The 27,130-nt window shown below is 41.6% G+C and overlaps 1 protein-coding gene across 1 annotated transcript in view; it reads left to right on the top strand.

The window, feature by feature from the left end:
• LOC109902987 (uncharacterized) overlaps positions 1-27,130 on the top strand; it is a 97,214-nt gene that overhangs the window by 13,645 nt on the left and 56,439 nt on the right. Inside the window, exons 6-7 of the mRNA XM_031785954.1 lie at positions 4,433-4,568; positions 17,683-17,748. Of these exons, the coding sequence (XP_031641814.1) occupies positions 4,433-4,568; positions 17,683-17,748 (202 nt within the window). The remainder of the gene's footprint in view (positions 1-4,432; positions 4,569-17,682; positions 17,749-27,130) is intronic.

Below are 27,130 nucleotides of genomic sequence, written 5' to 3'. Positions count from 1 at the left end.
AATCATTACAAGTTTGTTGTTGTTCATTTCATCAGTGTACTTACTCAGTTTTGACGTTTGGCCTGGTGAATTATTTGCAAAGTCTTTATTGTTGGTTAGATTATGCTATTTTTTTTAGGGGGTAGATCAGCGCTTCAATATTGAAGATAGATTGTGACTTCCATCAATGTAATTGTCTGAATAATTTCCAATCCCCCATAAACATTTTTGTAAAAACAGTACCAGTCAAAAGTTTGGACACACCTACTCATTCCAGGGTTTTTCTTGATTTTTTAAAACAATTTTCTGCATTGTAGAATAATAGTGAAGACATCAAAACTATGAAGTAACACATATGGAATAATGTAGTAACCAAAAAACTGTTAAACAAAGTAGCCACCCTTTGCCTTGATGACAGCTTTGCACACTCTTTGCATTCTCTCAACCAGCTTCTGAGGTAGTCACGTGGAATGCATTGTTAAAAGTTAATTTGTGGAATTTCTTTCCTTATTGCATTTAAGCCAATCAGTTGTGATGTGACAGAAAATAGCCCTATTTGGTAAAAGACCAAGTCCATTTTATGGCAAGAACAGCTCAAATAAGCAAAGAGAAACGACAGTCCATCATTACTTTAAGACATGAAGGTCAGTCAATGAGTCAAATTTCAAGAACTTTGAATGTTTCTTCAAGTGCAGTCGCAAAACCATCAAGCGTTATGATGAAACTATTATATTTGAAGGTATGACCCAGGTTCAGACAGTGTTGAAGAAACAAACGTTTGTTCTTTAACTTCTTATGGTATAGGGGACGCTTGCGTCCCACTTGGCCCAAAGCCAGGGAAAATTTCCAACATAATTTGCAAATAAATTCATAAAAAATCCTACAATGTGATTTTCTGGATTTTTTTTTCTCATTTTGTCTGTCATAGTTGAAGTGTACCTATGATGAAAATTACAGGCCTCTCTAAGTGGGAGAACTTGCACAATTGGTGGCTGACTAAATACTTTTTTTGCCCCACTGTATATCCAAAATGTCAATTTATTTGGCGCATTTGATCCAGAAAAAAACAGCTTCCAAATTGTGCAACGTCACTACAAAATATTTCAAAAGTTGCCTGTAAACTTTGCCAAAACATTTCAAACTACTTTTGTAATACAACTTTTGGTATTTTTAATCGTTAATAATCGATCAAATTGAAGAAGGGTCTATCTGTGTTCAATACAGGAAGACAACAAACCAAGCTACTTTTCAAGCCTTGCGCAACTCTCAACAGTGTTACGCACTTCCTAGATGGCCGTACTTCTTCATGGCACAAATTAAAAACCTCAACCAAATTCCAAAGACTGATGACACCCAGTGGAAGCGGTAGGAACTGAAAACAAGTTCATAAGAAATATTGTTTCCCAATGAGAACCCAGTGAACAGACAGAGACCCCCACTCAAAAAAACTAAATCTGAACGGTTAGTCCTCGGGGTTTTGCCTGCTACATAAGTTCTGTTATACTCACAGACATGATTCAAACAGTTTTAGAAACTTCATAGTGTTTCCTATCCAAATCTACTAATAATATGCATATCTTATATTCTTGGCATGAGTAGCAGGAAGTTGAAATTGGGCACACTATTTATCCAAAAGTGAAAATGCTGCCCCTATACCTTAAGAAGTTAAACAAGGGCAGGCAAACGATAGGTCAAGGCAGGCAGGGGTCAATAATCCAGAGAGGGTGTAAGGTACTGGAACAGCAGGCGGACTCAGGGTTAGGTCAGGCAGAGGTCGGTAATCCAGAGTAGTGGGGCAAAGGTACAGGACGACAGGCGGGTTCAGGGTCAGGGCAGGCAGAACGGTCAGATCCAGGAAACTGGAAAACAGGAGCAGGGAAAGAAAACACTGGTAGGTTCTACGAACAAAACGAACTGGCAAAAGGCAAACAGAAAACACAGGTAGAAATACACAGGGGATAATGGGGAAGATGGGCAACACCTGGAGGAGGGTGGAGACAATCACAAAGACAGGTGACACAGATCAGGGTGTGACAGAAACTGGCTCTCATGAGGACGGCCACAGGAAAGGAAGACCCAGAGTTACCTCTGCTGCAGAGGATAGGTTCATTAGAGTTACCAGCCTCATAAATCGGCAACTATTTGCACCTCAGATTGGATCCCAAATAAATGCTTCACAGAGTTCAAGTAACAGACACATTTCAACATCAACTGTTCAGAGGAGACTGTGTGACTCAGGCCTTCATGGTCGAATTGCTGCAAAAATGAGTACCTCATCAAGGCAAAGGGTGGCTACATTGAAGAATCTCAAATTTAACAGATATTTTGAATTGTCTAACACTTTTTTTGGTTACTACGTGATTCCATATGTGTTATTTCATAGTTTTGATGTCTTCACAATTATTCTACAATGTAGAAAATAGTCAAAAAGAAAGAAAGAAACTTTTGACTGTTACTATAAATAACATTCTATTGGTTGCAAGGATTTTGTATAATCATATAAATTGAAAAAGAAAATGTCTTCCCAACTATTTAGCAATCTATATGGCACAGCTGTACATTTTTTGGTTCTTAAATGAAACTGGTATACTTTTTCATTCATCACAATTTTATTTAGCCAATTTGGGTCATTAATGCAGGGCCGACAGACAAGTTCCTTACTATCTCCCCCTTCCACTTGCCTCTTCCATTTTTGCGGTAATGCTGCAATTATTTGGTTGTAATTTTGAGAAGAGCTGACATTTCAATATATTTTTGTTAGCTGCATGTTTGACATAAATCCACCAGTCCTAGTTATGATATAATTTGCATTATACCTTTTGATTTTTTTTAATCCAAAAATATTGTTTTTTTTAATCAATTAGTATACTTGAGTTTAACCATAATATTTGTTGTAATATTTGTTAAGTCTTTTCTGGTGGATTAGATTACTCTTTATCCTTTCAAAGAATCACAGCACTGGGAGACCAGAAACCTTCCTCTGAGATTTCCCAAAGTTCTTCGTATAGTCGGCCCCTAATATCATAACTGTCATTTAAAACACAGTTATACGACACTCTAGGTGTAAAATAAATTAATAGCTAATTCTGTATCCTGCTGTGTTCTGCCTTTGGAGTATACTGTAATATTACTTGAAGATTAGCCATTGAATTATTGTCCAATAGGAGGAAGAACCTCTGACCACAATGGCTGTTATGTCTCGGCTTATGCAAACTCATTAGCACCATACTGCATTCAGCACTCATTAAATGCTGTGTACAGATAAATATTATGTTTGTGTTCCTTTCACTGTTCCCTCAAAGCTGGGGAGAGTTGGGTGACAGGTGTGGGGGATCTTGCATCTCTTCATATTTATGACTTGGCTGTCCTGTTGGATAGCAGATGGGTTCTTCTGCAAAATGACTGATATTGCCTTCTAGCTGCTGCAGTCTATTCCCCTCTCATTCTTACATTAGAGGTACAGTAGTCTTATCGCAGTGCAAAATTGAATCTGATTCTTCTGCCAAAGACTTATTATAGAGATTCCTGGCTGACTGACACAACTGATTTTGAGAGCTATTTGTAATTTTAATAGACGAGTCCCCAAACTTGTGTGCCATTAGGAATGACAGTATGTTGTATTCCGTGGCCATTCATGTCTCATTCACCCAGATGTAGTAAACCCATATGTAGAGACTGCTTTGTGATGCGTGTGCTTGTTATATCTGCATGCAGAAACAGATGCCTGAATCTGTTCAAGTGTTGTGTTGAGAGAAATGCACTTATTTCTAAAGAGCCACTTGGAGTGTCTGCGATATGAGTTTATTATATTGCACTATATTATTTTATCTCTTTCTCACACTTCCTCTCTCTGCCATTGTAGTCTTACTGTTAAGGCCCAAAGCATTATCAGTTGGAGCACGGTGGAGTCCTTGCCTTTCTAAACATTTTGAATGAGCGGGCATTATGTTCATATTCAGGGTTATAACTCTTCAATGTGCTTTGTCATATCTGCTATTCCGTTAGGCTGCTAGAAGGATTATCAGGCTATGACTTATTGTCAGTGATCTGATATACCTCCTCCTCCTCCTCAACACCTCCTTTTTTGATCTGTCCGTATTCATCTCACTGCATTCTCGCTGCATTCTCTCTATCTCTCCCATTCATCTCTCTGCTGATTCATTATTTACCACATAAAAGTGGAGTGAGAAGGTACTCCCAGAATCAAAGTGTGTGTCTTCTATGGCGAGGCAATGGAGAGGGATGTGTTGCGGACCTCGGCGGCGCTGAAGGATGGCACCACTCATCCATTACGCTCTCAGCGGCTGACTGAGCTGCACCGTTCCCAACTGCATTTATCCCTCACGCTTATTCTCCAAAATGGACCTGTCACCAGGAATCGCTGTTTCTCCCAGAAATACAGCATTGTCTCCCAGGGAGGTTTGATTTCTGAAACCTGTCGTCTCTGTTTCAGACACAGGCCTCCTGCAGCAGGACGCGGCCAGACAGACTCTGGAGGAGAAGCTGCAGCCTAATCTCCATGTGTTGGGGCTCCTCTTCCTCAGCAAACCTATGAGCCATGCCTTCAACTTCATCCTACTCTTCCAGTTGTAAGTTACACTAATACAGACGACTACAGCTAGCTTCCATATTAAAGAAGTCTAATGACAGAATAACACAACAACTTGGACCATAAGGAAATAAATAAGGCCTACTCAGTGGAGGGAAATTATACTTAAAAGTGTTCTACAAAGTTAGATTAAGATTAGATTCTAATGGATCACTCAACACATTTCAGATATCCATGAGGAGATTATAACATGCTCCAATTGTATAGATTCTTCCTAATTAAACAAACAACATGTATGATACCAAAGCCCAGATACAGTGGTGTCAGGGGGCTTCAGTTATTCCCCTGTACCACATCAACTATGTCCCCTGGCATGTTACTACCCATCGTTTCAATTATCAACATTTGTCACCAGCTCTCTTAGTGTCAGCAGCCTCCCATCCATTATGCCCCATGTTTTACACCTTGAGAAATGTGTTGGCTCTGCAGAAAAGGCCAGCAACTGTCTTTGTGAGAGAGGGGATTTCTCAGAAATACAGACTCATGGCTGGATTCCCTCTACCTGGCCTTAACAGTGTTTATGTAGTACAAACTAGTGCCCATTCGTATTGTCAATTAGTCTGATAATTGGAAGCATTTAACCATTAATAGGAGTCTACTTGATATTTTTATTCAATGAAAAACATTTCTGAAGTTCTGCATTAGAAGGCTTCTCATGTACAAATTGGCCTCAGCATGGTGTTCGTGTGAATCCTTAGCATTTTGTTCAAATATTGATACAGAATGTGTCTGCTACTGTACCTCCATAATTTTTCCCTTGGAACATTCTTTATCATGGGTAGTGAATTGACCTTTTTCATATCTATGAATCCAAGCTACGCCAATGCCTTGTGGGCATATGTGCTGCATCTAATTTGGGCCATGCTTTTCAATGATGTCATTTAATCTCATGCCTTACTGCATTATTTAATGGTAAGACCCTATGGGGACCAGCTAATGAATCACACCCTGGCAGGCAGGCTGACTTTGTGACAGAGTGGTAAAGTTGTAACTCTGCATACAATGCATTCGGAAAGTATTCAGACCCCTTCCCTTTTTTCCAAATGTTGTTATGTCACAGCCTTACTCTAAAATGTATCAAATATTTTTTCCCTCATCAATGTACATGTAACCGATGTGAAATGGCTAGCTAGTTAGCGGTGGTGCTCGCTAATAGCGTTTCAATCGGTGACATCACTCGCTTTAAGACCTTGAGGAGCGATGGGTAACGATGCTTCGTGGGTGTCAGTTGTTGATGTGTGCAGAGGGTCCCTGGTTCAAGCCCAGGTTGGGGCGAGGAGAGGGGTGGAAGCTATACTGTTACATACACACAATACCCCATAATGATGAAGCAGGTTTTTAGAAATGTTAGCAAATGTATTAAAAATAACAAACAGAAATACCTTAACCTCTCTAGGGTATGTGGGACGCTATCTGGCCAACATCCAGTGAGATTGCAGAGCTCCAAATTCAAATACAGAAATACTCATTATAAAAATTCAGAAAACAAAACATATTTTACATAGGTTTAAAGATGAACTTCTTGTGAATCCAACCACGGTGTCAGATTTTTAAAATGCTTTACGGTGAAAGCACACCTTCCGATTATTTGAGAACATAGCCCAGTTGACAAATTATTACAAACAGTAACCAGCCAAACAGAAGCGTTACAAAACTCAGAAATAGAGATAAAATTAATCCCTTACCTTTGATGATCTTCATATGGTGGCACTCAGAAGACATTCATTTACTCAATAAATGTTCATTTTGTTTTGATAAAGTCTCTTTATATCCAAAAACCTCCGTTTTGTTTGTGCGTTTTCTTCAGTAATCCACAGGCTCAAACGCAGTCAAAACAGGCAGACAAGAAAATCCAAATTGTATCCGTAAAGTTCATAGAAACATGTCAAACAATGTTTATATTCAATCCTCAGGTTTTTAGCCTAAATTATCTATAATATTTCAACCGGACAATAACGTTGTCAACATAAAAGGTAAACAAGAAATGCACTCTCTCGGGATTGCGCATGAAAAAGCTCTGTGACACGTCAGGGTCCACTCATTCAGACTGGTCTTACTAATTTCTAAGAATACAAGCCTGAAACCATTTCTAAATACTGTTGACATCTACTGGAAGGCATAGGAACTGCAAATTGAGTCCTAAGTCAATGGCTACTGTAATGGCATTGAATAGAAAAATACAATAAAAAATGTTTTAAAAACTTCCTGAATGGATTTTTCTCAGGTTTTCACCTGCCAAATCAGATCTGTTATACTCACAGACACAATTTTAACAGTTTTGGAAACTTTAAAGTGTTTTCTATCCAAATCTACCAGTTATATGCATATCATATCTTCTGGGGCCGAGTAGCAGGCCGTTTAATTTGGGCATGCTTTTCATCCAAAATTCCGAATGCTGCCCCCTACCCTAGAGAAGTTAAAGTAGTGATGGACTGTCATTTCTCTTTGCTTATTTGAGCATTTTGTTGTTTTGTATAGTTTGTTTAAGTGTTCTTCGTTTTCATTAAAGAAGAATGTATTCAAATCACGCTACGCTTTGGTCTCCTCGTTATAACGAACGTGACAGAATAACCCACCGAACAAGGACCAAGCAGCGTGAAAAGAAGGAGCAGCGTATGATGGAGCAGACAGCATGGACATGGGACGAAATACTGGATGGTAAAGGATCCTGGACGTGGGAGGAGATACTGGCAGGAGAGGATCGCCTACCATGGAGGCAGGTGGAGATGGAATGGCGACGATATGTGGGTACACGACTAGAACGGAAGCCCGAGAGGCAGCCCCAAGATTTGTTTTTTTGGGGGGGGGGCACACGAGGAGATTGGCTGAGTCAGGTAGGAGACCTGAGCCAACTCCTCATGCTTACTGTGTCGAGCTTGTAACTGGTCAGGCACCGTGTTATGCAGAGATGCGCACGGTGTCTCCAGTGCGCTATTCTAGCCCGGTGCGTTCTATTCCAGCTCCTCGCTTTGGCCGGGTTAGAATGGGCATCCAGCCAGGAAGGAGGGTGCCGGCTCAGCGCTCCTGTTCCTCCGGTGAGTCTGCACAGCCCAGTGCGTCCTGTGTCAGTGCCCTGCATTAGCAGGGCGAAAATAAACATCCAGCCTGGATGGGTCGTGTCAGCTCTACACTCCAGACCTCCAGTACGCCTCCACAGTCCAGTATGTCCTGTGCCTGCTCCCCGCACTCGCCCTGAGGTGTGTCACCAGTCCAGTACACCCTGGTCCTGCTCCTCGCACTCGCCCTGAGGTGCGTCACCAGTCCAGTACTCCCTGTTCCTGCTCCTCGCACTGAGGTGTCCAGAGCGTCCGGCGACAGTACCCAGTCCAGAGCGTCGAGGGTGTGTCAAGGGTGATATGTGTTTTTTCTCCTATCTAGGGTTTTTGTATGTTTATGGGGTTTTTCCAGTCTAGGTGTTTTTATGTCTATGGTTGCCTAGATTAGTTCTCAATCAGAGGCAGCTGTTTATCGTTGTCTCTGATTGGGGACCATATTTAGGTAGCCATATGCCCTGGATAGTTTGTGGGTTATTGTCTATGGTTAGTTGCCTGTGTCTGCACTCGTTATATAGTGCTTCACGTTCGTTTTGTTGTTTTGTATAGTTTGTTTAAGTGTTCTTCGTTTTCATTAAAGAAGGATGTATTCAAATCACGCTGCGCTTTGGCCGCCTTGTTTGTTATAACGAACGTGACAATAAGGCTGTAACGTAACAAAATGTGGAAAAAGTAATGGGGTCTGAATACTTTCCGAATTAACTATCGATGTTCCCCCTCACACACACACACACACACACACACACACACACACACACACACACACACACACACACACACACACACACACACACACATACGGTGCCTTTAGAAAGTATTCATACCCCTTGACTTAATCCACATTTTGTTGTTAAATGGATTGAAAATATTTTTCAAAATGGATTGAAAATATTTTTGTTTCTCACTCACCTACATACAATATCCCATAATGACAAAGTGAAAACATGTTTTTATAAATTTGGGCATTTATTGAAAATTATACAGAAATATCTCATTTACATAACTATTCACACCCATGAGTCAATACTTTGTAGAAGCACCTTTGGCAGCAATGACAGCTGTGAGTATTTCTGGGTTAGTCTCTAAAAGCTTTCCACATCTGGATTGTACAACATTTGCCCATTATTCTTTTTTAAATTCTTCAAGCTCTGTCAAATTGGTTGTTGATCATTGCTAGACAACCATTTTCAGGTCTTGCCATAGATTTTCAAGTAAATTTAAGTCAAAACTGTAACTCGGCCCCTCAGGAACATTCACTGCCTTCTTGATGAGCAACTTCATGGTAGATGTGGCCTTGTGTTATAAGTTATTGTTCTGCTGGAAGGTGAATTGATCTCCCAGTGTCTAGTGCAAAGCAGACTGAACCAGGTTTTCCTCTAGGATTTTGCTTGTGCTTAGCTCCATTCTTTTTCTTTTTTATCCTGAAAAACTCCCCAGTCCTTAATGATTACAAGCATACCCATAACAAGATGCAGCCATCACTATGCTTGAAAATATGGAGAGTGGTACTCAGTAATGTGTTGTATTGGATTTGCCCCAAACATAACACTTTGTATTCAAGACAAAAAGTGATTTGCTTTGCCACATTTCTTTTGCAGTATTGCATTAGTGTCTTGTTGCAAACAGGATGCATGTTTTGGAATATTTTTATAGTGTACAGGCCTCCTCCTTTTCACTCTGTCAATTAGGTTAGTATTTTGGAGTAATTACAATGTTGTTGATCCATCCTCAGTTTTCCCTTATCACAGCCATTAACCTCTCTGGCATATATGGGACGGTAGCGTCCCACCTCGCCAACAGCCAGTGAAATTGCATGGCGCCAAATTCAAAACAACAGAAATCCCATAATTAAAATTCCTCAAACATACAAGTATTTTATACCATTTTAAAGATAACCTTGTAAATCCAGCCACAGTGTCCAATTTCAAATAGGCTTTACGGCGAAAGCACACCAAACGGTTATGTTAGGTCAGCACCTAGTCACAGAAAACCATACAGCCATTTTCCAGCCAAGGTAATTGCTCACAAAAATCAGAAATAGCAATTAAATTAATCACTAACCTTTGATCTTCATCAGATGGCACTCACAGGACTTCATGTTACACAATAAATGTCTGTTTTGTTTGATAAAGTTAAACTTTATGTCCAAAAACCTAATTTGAAATTGGTGTGTTATGATCAGAAATGCATTGTCTCAAACAAACATCCGGTGAAAGTGCAGAGAGCCACATCAAATAACAGAAATACTCATACTCATAAACATTGATAAAAGATACAAGTGTTATGCATGGAAATATAGATAAACTTCTCCCTAATGCAACCGCTGTGTCAGATTTCAAAAAAGCTTTACGGCGAAAGCACACCTTACGATTATGTTAGGTCAGCGCTAGTCACAGAAAAACATCCAGCCATTTTCCAAAGAAGGAGATGTGTCAGAAAAGTCAGAAATAGCGTCATAAATATTCACTTACCTTTGATGATCTTGATCGGAATGCACTCCCAGGAAGCCCAGTTCCACAATAAATGTTTGATTTGTTCGATAATGTCCATCATTTGTCCAAATAGCTACTTTTGTTAGCGCGTTTGGTAAACAAATCAAAACTCACGAAGCGCGTTCACTAGTTGCAGACGAAATGTCAAAAAGTTCCGTTACAGTCCTTTAGTAACATGTCACAAACGATGTATGGAATCAATCTTTAGGATGTTTTTAACATAAATCATCAATAAGGTTCTACCGGAGAATTCCTTTGTCTTCAGAAAAGCAAAGGAACGCAGCTCCCTCTCATGTGAAAAGCGCGTGACCAGCCTGTGGCACTCTGCCAGACTCCTGACTCATTCCCCTCTCATTCGGCTCCACTTCACAGTAGAATCCTCAAACACATTTCTAAAGACGGTTGATCTAGTGGAAGCCTTAGGAAGTGCAACTTGACCAATATCCCACTGTGTATTCGATAGGGGCTGAGTTGAAAATCGACCAACCTCAGATTTCCCACTTCCTGTTTGGATTTTTCTCAGGTTTTTGCCTGCTATATGAGTTCTGTTATACTCATAGACATCATTCAAACAGTTTTAGAAACTTCAGAGTGTTTTCTATCCAATACTACTAATAATATGCATCTATTAGCAACTGGGACTGAGGAGCAGGCAGTTTACTCTGGGCACCTCTGGGCACCTTTTCATCCAAGCTACTCAATACTGCCCCTGCAGCCATAAGACGTTTAACAGTCTGATGGCCTTGAGATAGAAGCTGTTTTTCAGTCTCTCGGTCCCAGCTTTGATGCACCTGTACTGACCTCGCCTTCTGGATGATAGCGGGGTGAACAGGCAGTGGCTCGGGTGGTTGTTGTCCTTGATGATCTTTTTGGCCTTCCTGTGACATCGGGTGGTGTAGGTGTCCTGGAGGGCAGGTTGTTTGCCCCCGGTGTTGTGTTGTGCAGACCTCACTACCCTCTGGAGAGCCTTACGGTTGTGGCTGAAGCAATTGCCGTACCAGGCGTTGATACAGCCCAATAGGATGCTCTCGATTGTGCATCTGTAAAAATGTGTGAGTGTTTTTGGTGACAAGTCAAATTTCTTCAGCCTCCTGAGGTAGAAGAGGCGCTGTTGCGCCTTTTTCACCACGCTGTCTGTGTGGGTGGACCATTTCAGTTTGCCTGTAATGTGTACGCCAAGGAACTTAAACTTAAAACATTTCCACCTTCTCCACTACTGTCCCGTCGATGTGGATAGGGGGGTGCTCCCTCTGCTGTTTCCTGAAGTCCACGATCATCTCCTTTATTTTGTTGACGTGAGGTTATTTTACTGACACCACACTGCGAGGGCCCTCCTCTCCTCCCTGTAGGCCGTCTCGTCGTTGTTGGTAATCAAGCTTACCACTATAGTGTCTTCTGCAAACTTGATGATTGAGTTGGAGGTGTGCATGGCCACTCAGTCATGGGTGAACAGGGAGTACAGGAGAGGGCTAGGAACGCACCGTTGTGGAGCCCCAGGGTTGAGGATCAGCGGGGTGGAGATGTTGTTTCCTACCCTCACCACCTGGGGGCGGCCCGTCAGAAAGTCCAAGACCCAGTTGCACAGGTTGGGGTCGAGACCCAGGGTGATGAGTTTGGAGAGTACTATGGTGTTGAATGCTGAGCTGTAATCGATGAACAGCATTCTTACATAGGTATTCCTCTTGTCCAGATGGGTTAGGGCAGTGTGCAGTGTGATTGCGATTGCGTCGTCTGTGGACCTATTGCGGCGGTAAGCAAATTGGAGTGGGTCTAGGGGGTCAGGTAGGGTGGAGGTGATATGATCCTTGACTAGTCTCTCAAAGCACTTCATGATGATGGAAGTGAGTGCTACAGGGCTATAGTTGTTTAGCTCAGTTACTTTAGCTTTCTTGGGAACAGGAATAATGGTGGCCCTCTTGAAGCATGTGGGAACAGCAGACTGGGATTGGGATTGATTGAATATGTCCGTAAACACACCAGCCAGCTGGTCTGCGCATGCTCTGAGGACGCGGCTAGGGATGCCGTCTGGGCCGGAAGCCTTGCGAGGGTTAACACGTTTAAATATTTTACTCACAGGTTTTGGTAGCGGTCAGTGGCACTGTATTGCCCTCAAAGTGAACAAAGAAGTTTAGTTGGTTTAGTTTAGCTGGTCTGGGAGCAAGATATCGGTGTCTGAGATGGGGCTGGTTTTCTTTTTGTAGTCCGTGAATTGACTGTAGCCCCTGCCACATACGTCTCGTGTCTGAGCTGTTGAATTGCGACTCTACTTTGTCTCTATACTGATGCTTAGCATGTTTGATTGCCTTGCGGAGGGAATAGCTACACTGTTTGTATTTGGTTATGTTTCCGGTCGCCTTGCCATGATTAAAAGCATCACTCCACGGTTTCTGGTTGGGGAAGGCTTTAATAATTCACTGTGGGTACCACATCACCGATGCACTTGCTAATAAAGTTGCTCACCGAAACAGCGTATACATTAATGTTATTGTCCGATGCGATCCGGAACATATCCCAATCCACGTGATCGAAGCAATCTTTAAGTGTGGAATCCAATTGGTTGGACCAGCGTTGAAGAGACCTGAGCATGGTCGCTTCCTGTTTTAGTTTCTGTTTATAGGCTCGGCGCAACAAAATGGAGTCGTGGTCAGATTTGCTGAAAGGAGGGCGAGGGAGGGCTTTGTATGCATCGTGGAAATTAGAGTAGCAATGTTCCAGAGTTTTACCAGCCTGGGTCGTGTATTTGATATGCTGATAAAATTTAGGCAGCCTTGTTTTCAGATTAGCCTTGTTAAAATCCCCAGCTACAATAAATGCAGCCTCAGGATATGTGGTTTCCAGTTTACATAGAGTCCAATGAAGTTCTTTCAGGGCCGTCGAGGTGTCTGCTTGGGGGGGGATATACACGACTGTGATTGTAATTGAAGAAAATTCTCTTAGTAGATAATGCGGTCGGCATTTGATCGTAAGGAATTCTAAGTCAGGTGAACAAAAGGACTTGAGTTCCGGTATGTTGTTATGATCACACCACTACTCGTTAATCATAAGGCATACACCCCCGCCCTTCTTCTTACCAGAGAGATGTTTGTTTCTATCGGTGCAATGCGTGAAGAAACCGGGTGGCTGTATCGACTCTGATAACGTATCCCGAGTGAGCCATGTTTCCGTGAAACAAAGAATGTTACAATCTCTGATGTCTCACTGGAAGGCAACTCTTGCTCGAATTTCATCTACCTTGTTGTCAAGAGACTGGACATTGGCGAGTAGTATACTTGGGAGCGGTGGGCGATGTGCCCTTCAACGGAGCCTGACCAGAAGACCGCTCCATATGCCCCTTCTGCGGCACCGTTGTTTTGGGTTGCCTACTGGGATCCAATCCATTGTCCTGGGTGGTGGTCCAAACAGAGGATCCGCTTCGGGAAAGTCGTATTCCTGGTCGTAGTGTTAGAAAGTTGACATTGCTCTTATATCCAATAGTTCACCCTGGCTGAATGTAATAAGACTTCATATTTCCTGGGGTAACAGTGTAAGAAATAATACGTTAAAAAAATACTGCATAGTTTCCTAAGAACGCGAAGCGAGGGGTCCATCCCTGCCGGCGCCAAACACAGAGAACCAGAGCTGTTGCCAGAGAATTTAATGTTAATTTCTCTACCAATAACCGCCTCCAATGTCATTTTAGAGAATTTGGCAGTATATCCAACCGGCCTCACAAACTGCCCAGGACCTCCACATCCGGCTTCTATAGTTGCGGGATCGTCTGAGACAAGCCACCCTGACAGCTGATGAAACTGAGGAATATATCTGTCTGTAATGAAGATGTTTTGTGGGGAAAAACTCATTCTGATTGGCTGGGCCTGGCTCCATAGTGGGTATACCTGGCTCCCAAGTGGGTGGGCCTATGCCCTCCCAGGCCCACCCATATGGCTGTTCCCCTGCCCAGTCATGTGAAATCCATAGATTAGGGCCTTATGAATTTATTTAAATTGACTGATTTCCTTATATGAAATGTAACTTAGTAAAATCTTAAAATGTTTGAATGTTGCGTTTATTTGTTTTCAGTATAGATACTTCCAGTCGATTTGGGTTTCCAATCTATGGGACATTGCAACTCAATATGTTCACATAGCCACGGGAAGTAGGGGTGCTGAATCACCCCCTGATATATCAAAGAAAACAAAAATCCACCAAATTAGTACACTAAGCCTTTATGACTCCTGTATGAGCGGAGAAAAATACTCGTCAGCAGACAGCAGTAGCTCTCCAGACCGAGGTTTGGCCACACGTGTTTTATACAATTGCCTAACAGGTATTTTACATTGTGGGGGGTTAAGTGCCTTGCACAACGACAGGAGATGGTACAAGGGATCAGAGAGCAGCCTCCCACTGTCGATACCATATTACACTTACTGTTTTATATGTACATAAAAAGTAAGCGCCAATTGTTGGTCATGGAAATTTAGTTAAGAGTCATGGAGAAGTCATAGAAAAGTCATGAAATTCCAACTGTCAAAATGTGAATGTGTAAAGCGTTGGTACCCAGGAGCTAATGTGTCTCTCTCCTCATTGAATGAATGACATGAATTGATGAATAGGTGATAGAAACCAGATAGAAACTGATAATTGTGCACTTGAAGGAACTGAATGATGAAGAGGATGATTACATTTAGAACAATAGTGTAAGAATTGCTCTTCCTTTGTCCCACGTGCACACCCGGAAAAACACATCTTTTTTTGTTTCTAATTTGTCAGAAGAATCTGTAACTGGACTGTAGCCTATTACTTAATATAACTGGTGTTACACTGTAATGTTTTTATTGTAAGAGAATCAAAAACATTCTGTTATATTCCATTATATTCTTAAAATATATGTGTTGACTGATGTAACGGGAGTCAGGTAGGTTGTGCCTACCAGAGAAAATATTGATTTTGATATTGATATTTTGCTTGGGTTGTATTAGCAACATAAATTATTACACACACATAATAACATAACAAATAATGATCTCTGGTTCCTCCAGAAAAGTCCTGTACCTTGGGCCTAAAAGAGTCCAGCCCGGTAAAGGAGTTCAGGGAACTCAAATGACCTTAGTCACGCAATGTTTGTCCATTCATACAAGTGTAGCGTAAACCCAGTCTCTTTTCATACAATCAAAATATCAAACTCTTTTACCACACAACCATAAAGAGTATCAAATCTCAATACGTCATCAACTACAACTGATCACATAAATCATCACGATATCATCACGATTGAAGGGGAAGCGCCCTATTGGAAGGAGAAGCACTGAGACGGGTCAGACAAATTCAGGAGCGTCACATTGAATATATTGTTGGGTTCTGAGAATATAAAATATACTTATTCATCGAGGGAGAGAGGGGAATGTATAGCGTTTACATTCTGTCTGGATATGGTAGTGTTAATTATCAGGTATCCTATTGAAATATTGAGTGCTACGGTCTAGAGGGTCTGCACCTGAAGTTAATGGTTATCTGTAGAAGGAATGTATATGATCAGTGTTGTACTGAGTGTAGGTAAAACGATCACATGTGGCAGGCACTGATAAGGGGAGAGAGCTGTGGATTAGCGATGAAGGGGGTTGAGGTCAGGTCAAATTAAGGGAGAAGGTAGTGTTTCAAGAGAAGGAGGAGATTCCACCCCAAATTGGGGTATATATATATATATATACCACCTCTGGTGGAACCATGTCTTTGTCTGTTCAGCTGTTTCGATCCTTTGTGAGGAATAAACTTGGTTTAAGCTTTCATAGTGTCCTTCGGTTTCTTACTTTGATATTTAGAACCTAACAATACGCAAGTGATGTCTGATAAATTAACAAGTTGATGGTGCACTCAAAGAAGCCTCAGCTACTAAGCAGAGATAAATTAAACTCAAAACATGCTATTCTGTTATATTGAAATATATTGCACGCTAAACTGCGGTATTATGCAACTTTTAAATGAGTAGCCACTGTACTAATGTTTTAAGGAAGACCTAGAGACAGCCCTAGACAGCCTCAGGGGAAGGAAGGACACACCTGCTGGGACCCTGCAGCTTCTCGGGAGTTAACATGGAAACTCCTAAAATGTCACCAGTGGCCAGCCTGCTGGGCTGATGAAGATCTTTTAATAAAGACAAAAAGGTTAATGAAGGCGAGGCACTGGAGTGCGTTATCGCTGGTCTCTCTCTCTTTCTCTCCCTTTCCTCTGCTGTCTGTGACTAAGGGGAAGACTTGACCTTGTAGGATCAGAACACTAAGTGGATTTTTAATCCATCCCGTGCCCTCTAGACTGGCGGGGAGCCGCCTGTTATTTATAGGTGAAATGTCATGTCTTTCCTAACGAACACTTCTTATTTTTCCCCTCAAAATAATGGCCCGTCCAGTCAAATATATTCTGCACAAATGAGGAAACGAGCATTAATCAGCTGACTTCATTTTGTAGGTGGCATTATTTCTAACGCTGGATTTGCATAATGAGATTATTTTGTTCTGATCAATAAACCATTCAGAACATTGGTCCTATGTGGTAGGTAGTATGCCTTAAAGCTTCAAAAACATTGTTATTTTACATTTTATTGATTTATCTTGTGTCATTGAGTTTATTCCGTAATATTCTGGCCTTTCAGTCCTTGATACCAAAGCATATGTGCCTTTTTATTTTGCCTGGTTATAGAATAAATACAGTACATGAACCACTGCTCCCTTTCAGATGTTTTTTTGTCAATGAGAATCACGCCACCGGACACGAGCGCTAACCAAACTGTCGGCAGTGATCTTCAGTGTAATGTTTGGTTTATTACTCTGGACTGGCCCCCACTCTGTTGATGGAATGGGCCTTGTTATCAGCATTTAGACAGCTCTCACTAACGCCTTCTCAATCGATACCCCCTTCATTGTGTTCAAGGGGCTTAGTAGTCGATCAATGCCCAGCTGTGTGACCCCTCTTTCCCCCCCTCCGCCTGCCTGCTCCTAAAACAACCATCACTACACCTCAACACTGCTGCTGCATAGTGCTGCCTGCTGACAGTGGCCTTGGGATGATAAACAGCATTGTTAAGTCAATTCCCTCTTCCCACCCAGCATCTACATTATCTATACAGTATCTCATTCTCCTTCATCATCAACTAGCTCATTCTTCATCATCCTTTATCATCCTCACTCTGTCTACTGTATGTCACAAATCAAAACGTCAATCTTCTTAATTTGATGTTTTTTCCTGCTCCATGATTCGATTTTGTGGCCTGAAGCCTTTCAAAACACAATGTTCACATATCACACCCTCAAAGATGATACCGTTGTTTCCGATGTGAAAAAGAAAGCTGTAAGGTATCTATAAGATATGAGCTTGTCTTTCTGTCACTTATTTGAAGTACTTGTCTTGTGGTAACTTTACCTCAGTCTGTTGAAGGCACTGTGCACAGAACAGATTTCCTGCTTGATGTCAGTTTGAGTACCGGTAACTCGTCACTGCACACTTGAGTGAAACAGACACTAATTAGTTTGATGAAGTGAGGGCTTATAAATAACAAGTCCCCTCTCTCTGTTCTCAGTGTGTCTATTGGGATCAGCTATGTCCTAGCTGGCAGTGAGGCCTACGCCGCTCTTCTACATGTGAGGTAAGTCTGCAGTGACAAAAAACAGAAGGGCAGTGACAGATATATCATAATGGTCAAAATATTGTCTCATTATAGTGTGTGGGTAGTTTCCATGTTCTACTGTTTACTCTTTACCCCTTTTGAGGTGTAAGTACTTCTCATTGTCTTTGCCAATTATGACTTCAATAGGCCGGATGAGTGATTAACTGGGGTAAATTAGGGTTCAAATTTTAGGATTAGGGCCATATCAGTAAAGCTAGACCATTTGGCTAGCAAGGTCTTCTTTATCTTATTGGCAGTGCAATTGACAGCCTTCAAACATAACACTTAGCTTGAGTTGTGCTGTCACAACACTAGACTATTTTGAGAATATCGTAATGGCTGTCACTACATAATTTCCCAGGTAAATTGATTGGGAATTTAGCCATTACACTGGGGTTAACACCCATTCTCTTACAATAAGTGAATAACAGAAAGTCAGGACACTCATTTAACATCACCCTACACAGGACAAAGTCCCCAATCACTGCCATGGGGAATTGGGATATATATATTTTTTTAACCAGAGGAAAGAGTGCCTCCTACTGGCCCTCCAACACCACTTCCATCAGCATTCCAGGGACCGACCAGGACCAACCCTGCTTAGCTTCTGCAGAAAGCCAGCAGAGGGATGCAGGGTGGCATGCTGCTGAAGCTAAGCAGGGTTGGTCCTGGTCGGTCCCTGGAATGCTTCATTCCCCATTAGTACATTAAGCGTTATATACTGAGTGTATAAAACATTAGGATATAATATTGAGTTGCACCCCCTTTTGCCCTCAGAACAGCCTAAATTTGTCGGGGCATGGACTCTACAAGGTGTCAAAGCGTTCCACAGGGATGCTGGCCTGTGTTGACTTCAATGCTTCCCACACTTGTGTCAAGTTGGCTGGATGTCCTTTGGGTGGTGGACCATTCTTGATACACACAGGAAACTGTTGAGCGTGAAAAACCCAGCAGCTTTGCAGTTCTTGACACAGTCAAACCTGTTCACCCTCTGAATGGTATACATACACAATCCGTGTCTCAATTGTCTCCAGTCTTAAAAATCCTTCTTTAACCTGTCTTCTCCCCTTCATCTACACTGATTGAAGTGGATTTAACAGGTGACATCAATAATGGATCATAGCTTTCACCTGGATTCACCTGGTCAATCTGTCATGGAAAGAGCATGTGTTCCTAATGTTTTGTACACTCAGTGTGTATGTAGCTGCACACCTCAAGCAAATTAGAACACAATGTTTTTTAATAGTAAGTTTTAAGTTTTAGTCGAGATGTAAGGAAAGCATAATTAAGACTACACCATGATGTTTAAACACGAACATAAAACATTGTGGCTTTTTCTATTTTATTTATATATTTATTGGATTCGGGCAGTAGGTCCTTGTGAATATCGCTCCTCATGTTTCTGTAATTTTGTAAGACTGTTTCTCTTTAAAGTCTTAGTCTTTAGAAAGCTTTGCTTTGAATAATGCATTCCCTTTTATCATTACTCTAAATGTTTTACTTTGAACTCATATTTGAGATTTCTCAAGTAACTACTGTCGTAACTGAAAGGATTACGGCCTCTGTCTGTACGATAAAAATGTATTTTCGCACAACTTGAAACACCACAACTTAGAAATGCACTCATTATATCTTGCCCAAAGGCAGGGTCTCTTTTTCAGTATAAACACCGGTTTTACAAGAAGAACAAAACAGAAATAATACTTTATACAATATCTGAGAAATCTTTTTGATATAGAGAATACATTATTTTTGTTTTTCTCACTACACATATCAAGATTCACATTGTCATATATTCACGAAAAATAAATTGTATTTCTTTAATCTATTCATATAGCAACATATAAAATAGGTGCTTCTTTTTCTCCAACATCTTAGAAATGAAATCAAAGGTGCCCTTTCAAAAAGTAACCGGTAAAATTCAAGTCAGTATCAGTCAGGTTCCATGTTGAAGTGGCCATCAGTATTCAGCACTAGCTCCACACATAAACAGGAAAATTGAATAAGCAGACTCTGGTAGCCTCTCCAAGAACAGCATACGGTATCTTAATTCAATAAAAAAGTGCCTCTAATTGCAACCTGGTGCTAGTTTCTGTCATTTCTGCTGGGTCTGTCCTTGAGATAATTGCGTATCTCAATCTCTTTTGCCAGTTCTGTTGGGCCCCTGATGGGAAATGGTGATAATGTTTGAGGAAAAGGATAGTTAGTTCTATGTATAGACTTTCACACACTGTATTCCCAGGTTTGATGAGTTGTTTGTTTGGATGTTTATATTTTTTATTCAAAAATATCTTAACCTCTTATGTGAAAGAGTGTGAGGTAAATCACCAAGTCTATCTAAAATCACCACAGGATTTGATCTCCTAAACTTGCCTTTTACCTCTTAAAAGTTGCTCTGATGTTCCTTTTGCCCTTGAGTTAGGTGGAGCTCGGAGTACAGAGCTTTTTCATTTTAATTAAAGCACTTCCTCTAGCTTTCCTCTGAAAACATACACTAGAGACAAATTCCACAACAAGAAATAATACTCTGTTATCAGGCTGAAAGGATCCATTTATCTACCAAGCAACCAAACCATGAAAGCACTTTAAAGTTCCTCGGATATGAATAATTAATCTGTTTATTTATCTGGGAAAATTATCCCTAAACGCTTTGAGCTGTGTTATTGCTTACTGCTATCTCCTCCTCTCCTCTTGGTGTGGCCTGCTAGAGTATTTCATTTGAAAAGTGCTTTGTGAAGAGGGACCCTGGGATGGCAGGCTGATGAATCTACACTGACATCTAGCCTCACTTTATTATCATACTAACATATATCCTCCTGCCTCTGTTTAGTCTGAAAGGGCATGGATTTGAATAGCCAAACTGCCCAAGAGTAGTAAGTCAGTAAGTAATAAGAGTAACACTAATGGGGGATGTTACTGTTGTAAAGCTATTCAGAGTTATTCCTGAGAGCTATTTATTGTTTTTCTGTGATGCAAAAATGTATAGTTTGTGATTTAAAAGGGGTGAGTTCATTATCTTCTTATTTAGCTTCCTGCTATATTTCTCATTAGTTAGTAAAAGCCAGCAAAGCCAGCCTTAGATGTTTCTTTTCCAGTGAGCTTGTAGTGAGCAATTCAATTTATTTTCCAGTGAGCTTGTAGTGAGCGATTCAGAGTCCAGATTTTAAGAATGGTTCTTGTTTCCCTTATGGCTGTATGCCCTATCATGCTACTCTGGTGTGGTGTCAGCTCCAGCGTGCAGAAATAAGGATGTTATAGACAAATCCACACTGTCAATACTCCCATCTGGCTTGTGGATGCTATTATTTCACACTGTCACTCTCCTCACACAGCCTACAGTGCATTTGGAAAGTATCCAGACCCCTTGATTTTTTCCACATTTTGTTACGTTATAGCCTTATTCTAAAATTGATTACATTTAAAAAAAATCCTCAGCAATCTACACACAATACCCCATAATGACAAAGCGAAAACAGTTTTTTAGAAATGTTAGTGGCGCAGCGGTCTAAGGCACTGCATCTCAGTGCTAGAAGCGTCACGACAGATCCTGGTCCGCTTCCAGGCTGTATCACAACCGGCCGTGATTGGGAGTGCCATAGGGTGGCGCACAATTGGCCCAGCGTTGTCTGGGTTAGGGCTTGGCTGGGGTGGGCCGTCATTGTAAATAATAATTTGTTCTTAACTGACTTGCCTTGTTAAATAAAGGTTAAATAAATTAAAAACCCGAAATACCTTATTTACATAAGTATTCAGACCCTTTGCTATGAGACACGAAATGGATGTCAGGTGCATCCTGTTTCCATTGATCATCCTTGAGATGTTTCTACAACTTGATTAAAGTTAATCTGTGGTAAATTCAATTGATTGGACATCATTTGGAAGGGCACACACCTGTCTATATAAGGTCCCACAGTTGACAGTGCATGTCAGAGCAAAAACCAAGCCATGAGGTTGAAGGAATTGTCCGTAGAGTTCCGAGACAGGATCTGGGGAATGGTACCAAAACATTTCTGCAGCATTGAAGGTCCCCAAAAACACAGTGGCTTCCATCATTCTTAAATGGAAGAAATTTGGAACCATCAAGACTCTTCCTAGAGCTGGCCACCCGGCCAAACTGAGCAAGAAGGGCCTTGGTCAGGGAAGTGACCAAGAACCCAATGGTCACTCTGACAGAGCTCCAGAGGTCCTCTGTGAAGATTGGAGAACCTTCCAGAAGGACAACCTTCCAGAAGGACAACCATCTCTGCAGCACTCCACCAATCAGGCCTTTATGGCAGGGTGGCCAGACGGCAGCCACTCCTCAGTAAAAGGCACATGATAGCCCGCTTGGTGTTTGACAAAAGGCACCTCAAGACTCTCAGACCATGAGAAACAAGATTCTCAGGTCTGATGAAACCAAGATTGAACACTTTTGGCCTGAATGCTAAGCGTCGCATCTGGAGGAAACCTGGCACCTTCCCTACAGTGAAGCATGGTGGTGGCAGCATCATGCTGTGGGGATGTTTTTCAGCGGCAGGGACTGGGAAATTAGTCAGGATTGAGGCAAAGAAGAACGGTGCAAGTACAGAGAAATCCTTGATGAAAACCTGCTCCAGAGGGCTCAGGACCTCAGACTGGGGCAAAGTTTCACCTTCCAACAGGACAACGACCCTAAGCACACAGCTAAGACAACGCAGGAGTGGTTTGAGGACAAGTCTCTGAATGTCCTTGAGTGGCCCAGCCAGAGCGCGGACTTGTACTCGATCTAACATCTCTGGAGAGACTTGAAAATAGCTGTACAGTAACGCTCCACATCCAAACTGTCAGATCTTGAGAGGATCTGCAGAGAAGAATGGGAGAAACTCTCCAAATACAGGTGTTTTAAAAATTTTTTTTTTTTTCACCTTTATTTAACCAGGTAGGCTAGTTGAGAACAAGTTCAAGTGCGACCTGGCCAAGATAAAGCATAGCAGTGTGAACAGACAGCACACATACAAGTCAATAACACAGTAGAAAAAAAAGAGAGTCTATATACATTGTGTGCAAAAGGCATGAGGAGGTAGGCGAATAATTACAATTTTGCAGATTAACACTGGAGTGATAAATGATCAAATGGTCATGTACAGGTAGAGATATTGGTGTGCAAAAGAGCATAAAAGTAAATAAATATAAACAGTATGGGGATGAGGTAGGTAAAATTGGGTGGGCTATTTACCGATAGACTATGTACAGCTGCAGCGATCGGTTAGCTGCTCAGATAGCAGATGTTTGAAGATGTGTGCCAAGCTTGTAGCGTCATACCAACGAAGACTCAAGGCTGTAATCGCTGCCAAAGGTTCTTCAACAAAGTACTGAGTGAAGTGTCTGAATACATATGTATGTGATATTTCAGTTTATTTTTTGCAAATGCATGTTTTTTGCTTTGTCATTATGGGGTATTATCAAATCAAATCAATTTGTATTTGTCACATGTGCCGAATACAACAGGTGTAGTAGACCAAATGCTTACTTACAAGCCGTTAATTAACAATGCAGTTAAGGGTTCCCTTTTGGGAACGACCCCTCCCACGTTCAGCTGGAACGGTGGCGCACGGAATGCAAAAATATTCGTAGAAATATTTAACCTCCACACATTAACAAGTCCAATAGCTCAAATGAAAGATAAACACCTTGTTCATCTAGCCAGCAAGTCAGATTTCTAAAATGTTTTACGGCGAAAACATAGCACATATTTATGTCAAACCACCACCAAAGACACAGCTAATTTGAATAGCCAAAAGATGCAATCAACAAACGCAGGATTAAAAGAAAAATAATTCACTAACCTTTTGAAAATCTTCATCAGATGACAGTAATAGGACATGTTACACAGCACATTTATGTTTTTTTCAATAATATGCTATTTATATCCATAAATCTCTGTTTACAATGACGGCATATTCACAAAATGCTACTCAAATGTCCGGAGAAATGATGATATCTGCCGGAGCTAACGTCAGATAACAAGCAATACACATCATAAACTTTGACTAAATATACATGTTCTACATATATATAGAAAGATACACTTCTTCTTAATGCAACCGCTGTGTTACATTTATTTTTAACGTTACAGAATTCGTTCACTTGGCTATAATATGAGACGGCGCTCAGAAATTAGCATTATGTCTCCTCTATCTCGGAGTCCACAGAAACCCATAATTAACACATAAATATTCCCTTACCTTTGATGTTCTTCGATCAGAAGACATGGAAGGAGTTATACTTACCAAAAACTGCGTTTGGTTTTCAAGGCTGTGTCTTTAGGTTACCAAACGCGACAAATTCCTGTTGAAATGCAGCCAAAATTCTAGTGGATGCGCATCTAAACTTCAAAATTACATATTATATGTCGACTAAACTGGTCAAACTAAGTGCAGAATCAAGCTTTAGCATGTTCTAAACATGCAAAACAAAACTTAGCTCGAACAGAAAAAAACGAAATCGTTTGGTCAATCCTGGAAGAAAGAGAGCTCCGGACCAGACGCGCGCATGAAAGTAAATCAAATCAAATCAAATTTATTTATATAGCCCTTCGTACATCAGCTGATATCTCAAAGTGCTGTACAGAAACCCAGCCTAAAACCCCAAACAGCAAGCAATGCAGGTGGAGAAGCACGGTGGCTAGGAAAAACTCCCTAGAAAGGCCAATACCTAGGAAGAAACCTAGAGAGGAACCAGGCTATGTGGGGTGGCCAGTCCTCTTCTGGCTGTGCCGGGTGGAGATTATAACAGAACATGGTCAAGATGTTCAATGTACATGTATTTTCGCGTGAACCGGAGGTTTCAGCCCGCCAAAACTCGAGGGAGCGTGAGATTCTCACAATGAGAGGCCCCACTGAAAGGGGACACCGTGCTGAAGAGATAGGAACTGTTCTCAGATCTGTAGCTGGTTGGGAAGGGTGGGGGCGATGAAGTCAAAGTTGGCCCAACTTTCATGATGGCAAGAGAGCGTTTGGGAGAATGGCTGCCCTGAGAGTTCTGCTTTACATACAGACATAATTTGAACAGTTTTAGAAGCTTTAGAGTGTTTTCTATTCAATAATAATTATTATATGCATATATTAGCAATTTTTTACAGATTTTTTTTCTGTTTACTATGGGCACGCAATTCCTCCAAAGGGGGCAGTAGTCAGCCCTATCTTTAACAGGTTGAAAATACAAACAAAAGTAAGAGATAAGAACATCAAATAATTCAAGAACAGCAGTAAATAATAATAGCGGGGCTATATACAGAGGGTACCGGTACAGAGGCAATTTGCGGGGGCACCAGTATCAAGGTAATTGAGGTAATATGTACATGTAGGTAGTGTTATTAAAGTGACTATGCATAATAACAGAGAGTAGCAGCAGTGTAGAGGGGGGCAATGCAAATAATCTGGTTAGTCATTTGATTAGCTGTTCAGGAGTCTTATGGCTTGAGAGTAGAAGCTGTTTAGAAGCCTCTTGGACCGAGACTTGGCGCTCCGGTACTGCTTTCCGTGCGGTAGCAGAGAGAACAGTCTATGACTAGGGCGGCTGGAGTCTTTGACAATTTTTAGGGCCTTCCTCTGACACCACCTGGTATAGATGGATGGCAGGAAGCTTGGCCCCAGTGATGTACTGGGCCGTACGCACTACCCTCTGTAGTGCCTTGCGGTCGGAGGCCAAGCAGTTGCCATACCAGGCAGTTATGGAACCCGTCAGGATGCGCTCGATGGTGCAGCTGTAAAACCTTTTGAGGATCTGAGGACCCATGCCAAATCTTTTCAGTCTCCTGAGGGGGAATAGGTTTTGTCATGCCCTCTTCATGACTGTCTTGGTGTGCTTGGACCATGTTAGGTTGTTGGTGATGTGGACGCCAAGGAACTTGAATCTGTCAACCTGCTCCACTACAGCCCTGTCAATGAGAATTGGGGCGTGCTCGATCCTCCTTTTCCTGTAGTCCACAATCATCTCCGTTGTCTTGATCATGTTGAGGGAGAGGTTGTTGTCCTTGCACCACACGGTCAGGTGTCTGACCTCCCTATAGGCTGTCTCATCGTTGTCGGTGATCAGGCCTATCACTGTTGTGTCATTGGCAATCTTAATGATGGCGTTGGAGTCGTGCCTGGCTGTGCAGTCATGAGTGAACAGGGAGTACAGGAGGGGACTGAGCACGCACCCCTGAGGGGCCCCCATGTTGAGGATTAATTTGGCAGATGTGTTGTTACCTACCCTTCCCACCTGGGGGCGGCCCATCAGGAAGTCGAGGATCCAGTTTCAGAGGGAGGTGTTTAGTCTCCGGGTCCTTAGCTTAGTGATGAGCTTTGAGGGCACTATGGTGTTGAACGTGAGCTGTAGTCAATGAATAGCATTCTCACATAGGTGTTCCTTTTGTCCAGGTGTGAAAGGGCAGTGTGGATTGCAGTAGAGATTGCATCATCTGTGGATCTGTTGGTGCGGTATGCAAATTGGAGTGGTCTAGTGTTTCTGGGATAATGTTGTTGATGTGAGCCATGACCAGCCTTTCAAAGCATTTCATGGCTACAGACTAGAGGTTGACCGATTAATTGTAATGGCCGATTAATTAGGGCCGATTTCAAGTTTCCATAACAATCGGTAATTGGCATTTTTGGACACCGATCATGACCGATTACATTGCACTCCACGAGGAGACTGCGCGGCAGGCTGACTACCTGTTATGCGAGTGCAGCAAGGAGCCAAGGTAAGGTGCTAGCTGGCATTAAACGTATCATATAAAAAACAATCAATCTTAACATAATCACTAGTTAACTACACATGGTTGATGATATTACTAGTTTATCTAGCTTGTCCTACGTTGCATAAAATCGATGCGGTGCCTGTTAATTTATCATTGAATCATAGCCTACTTCGCCAAATGGTTATTTAACAAGCGCATTCGTGAAAAAAGCACTGTCGTTGCACCAATGTGTACCTAACCATAAACATCAACGCCTTTCTTAAAATCGATGCACAAGTATATATTTTTAAACCTGCATATTTAGTTAATATTGCCTGCTAACATGAATTTCTTTTAATTTACTAGGGAAATTGTGCCACTTCTCTTGCATTCTGTGCAACAGAGTCAGGCTATATGTAGCAGTTTGGGCCGCCTGGCTCGTTGCGAACTGTGTGAAGACCAACTTCGCCATACGGGGGATGACTTAACAAAAGCACATTTGTGAAAATAGCACAAACGTTGCACAAATGTACCTAACCATAAACATCAATGCCTTTCGTAAAATCAATACACAGAGGTATATTTTTTTAAACCTGCATATTTAGTTCAAATAAATTCAGGTTAGCAGGCAATATTAAACTAGGGAAATTGTGTCACTTCTCTTGTGTTAATTGCACGCAG

This window comes from Oncorhynchus kisutch, linkage group LG13 (assembly GCF_002021735.2).
Source record: "Oncorhynchus kisutch isolate 150728-3 linkage group LG13, Okis_V2, whole genome shotgun sequence".
Lineage (NCBI taxonomy): Eukaryota > Metazoa > Chordata > Actinopteri > Salmoniformes > Salmonidae > Oncorhynchus > Oncorhynchus kisutch.
This window is presented reverse-complemented; position numbering and strand designations above follow the sequence as displayed.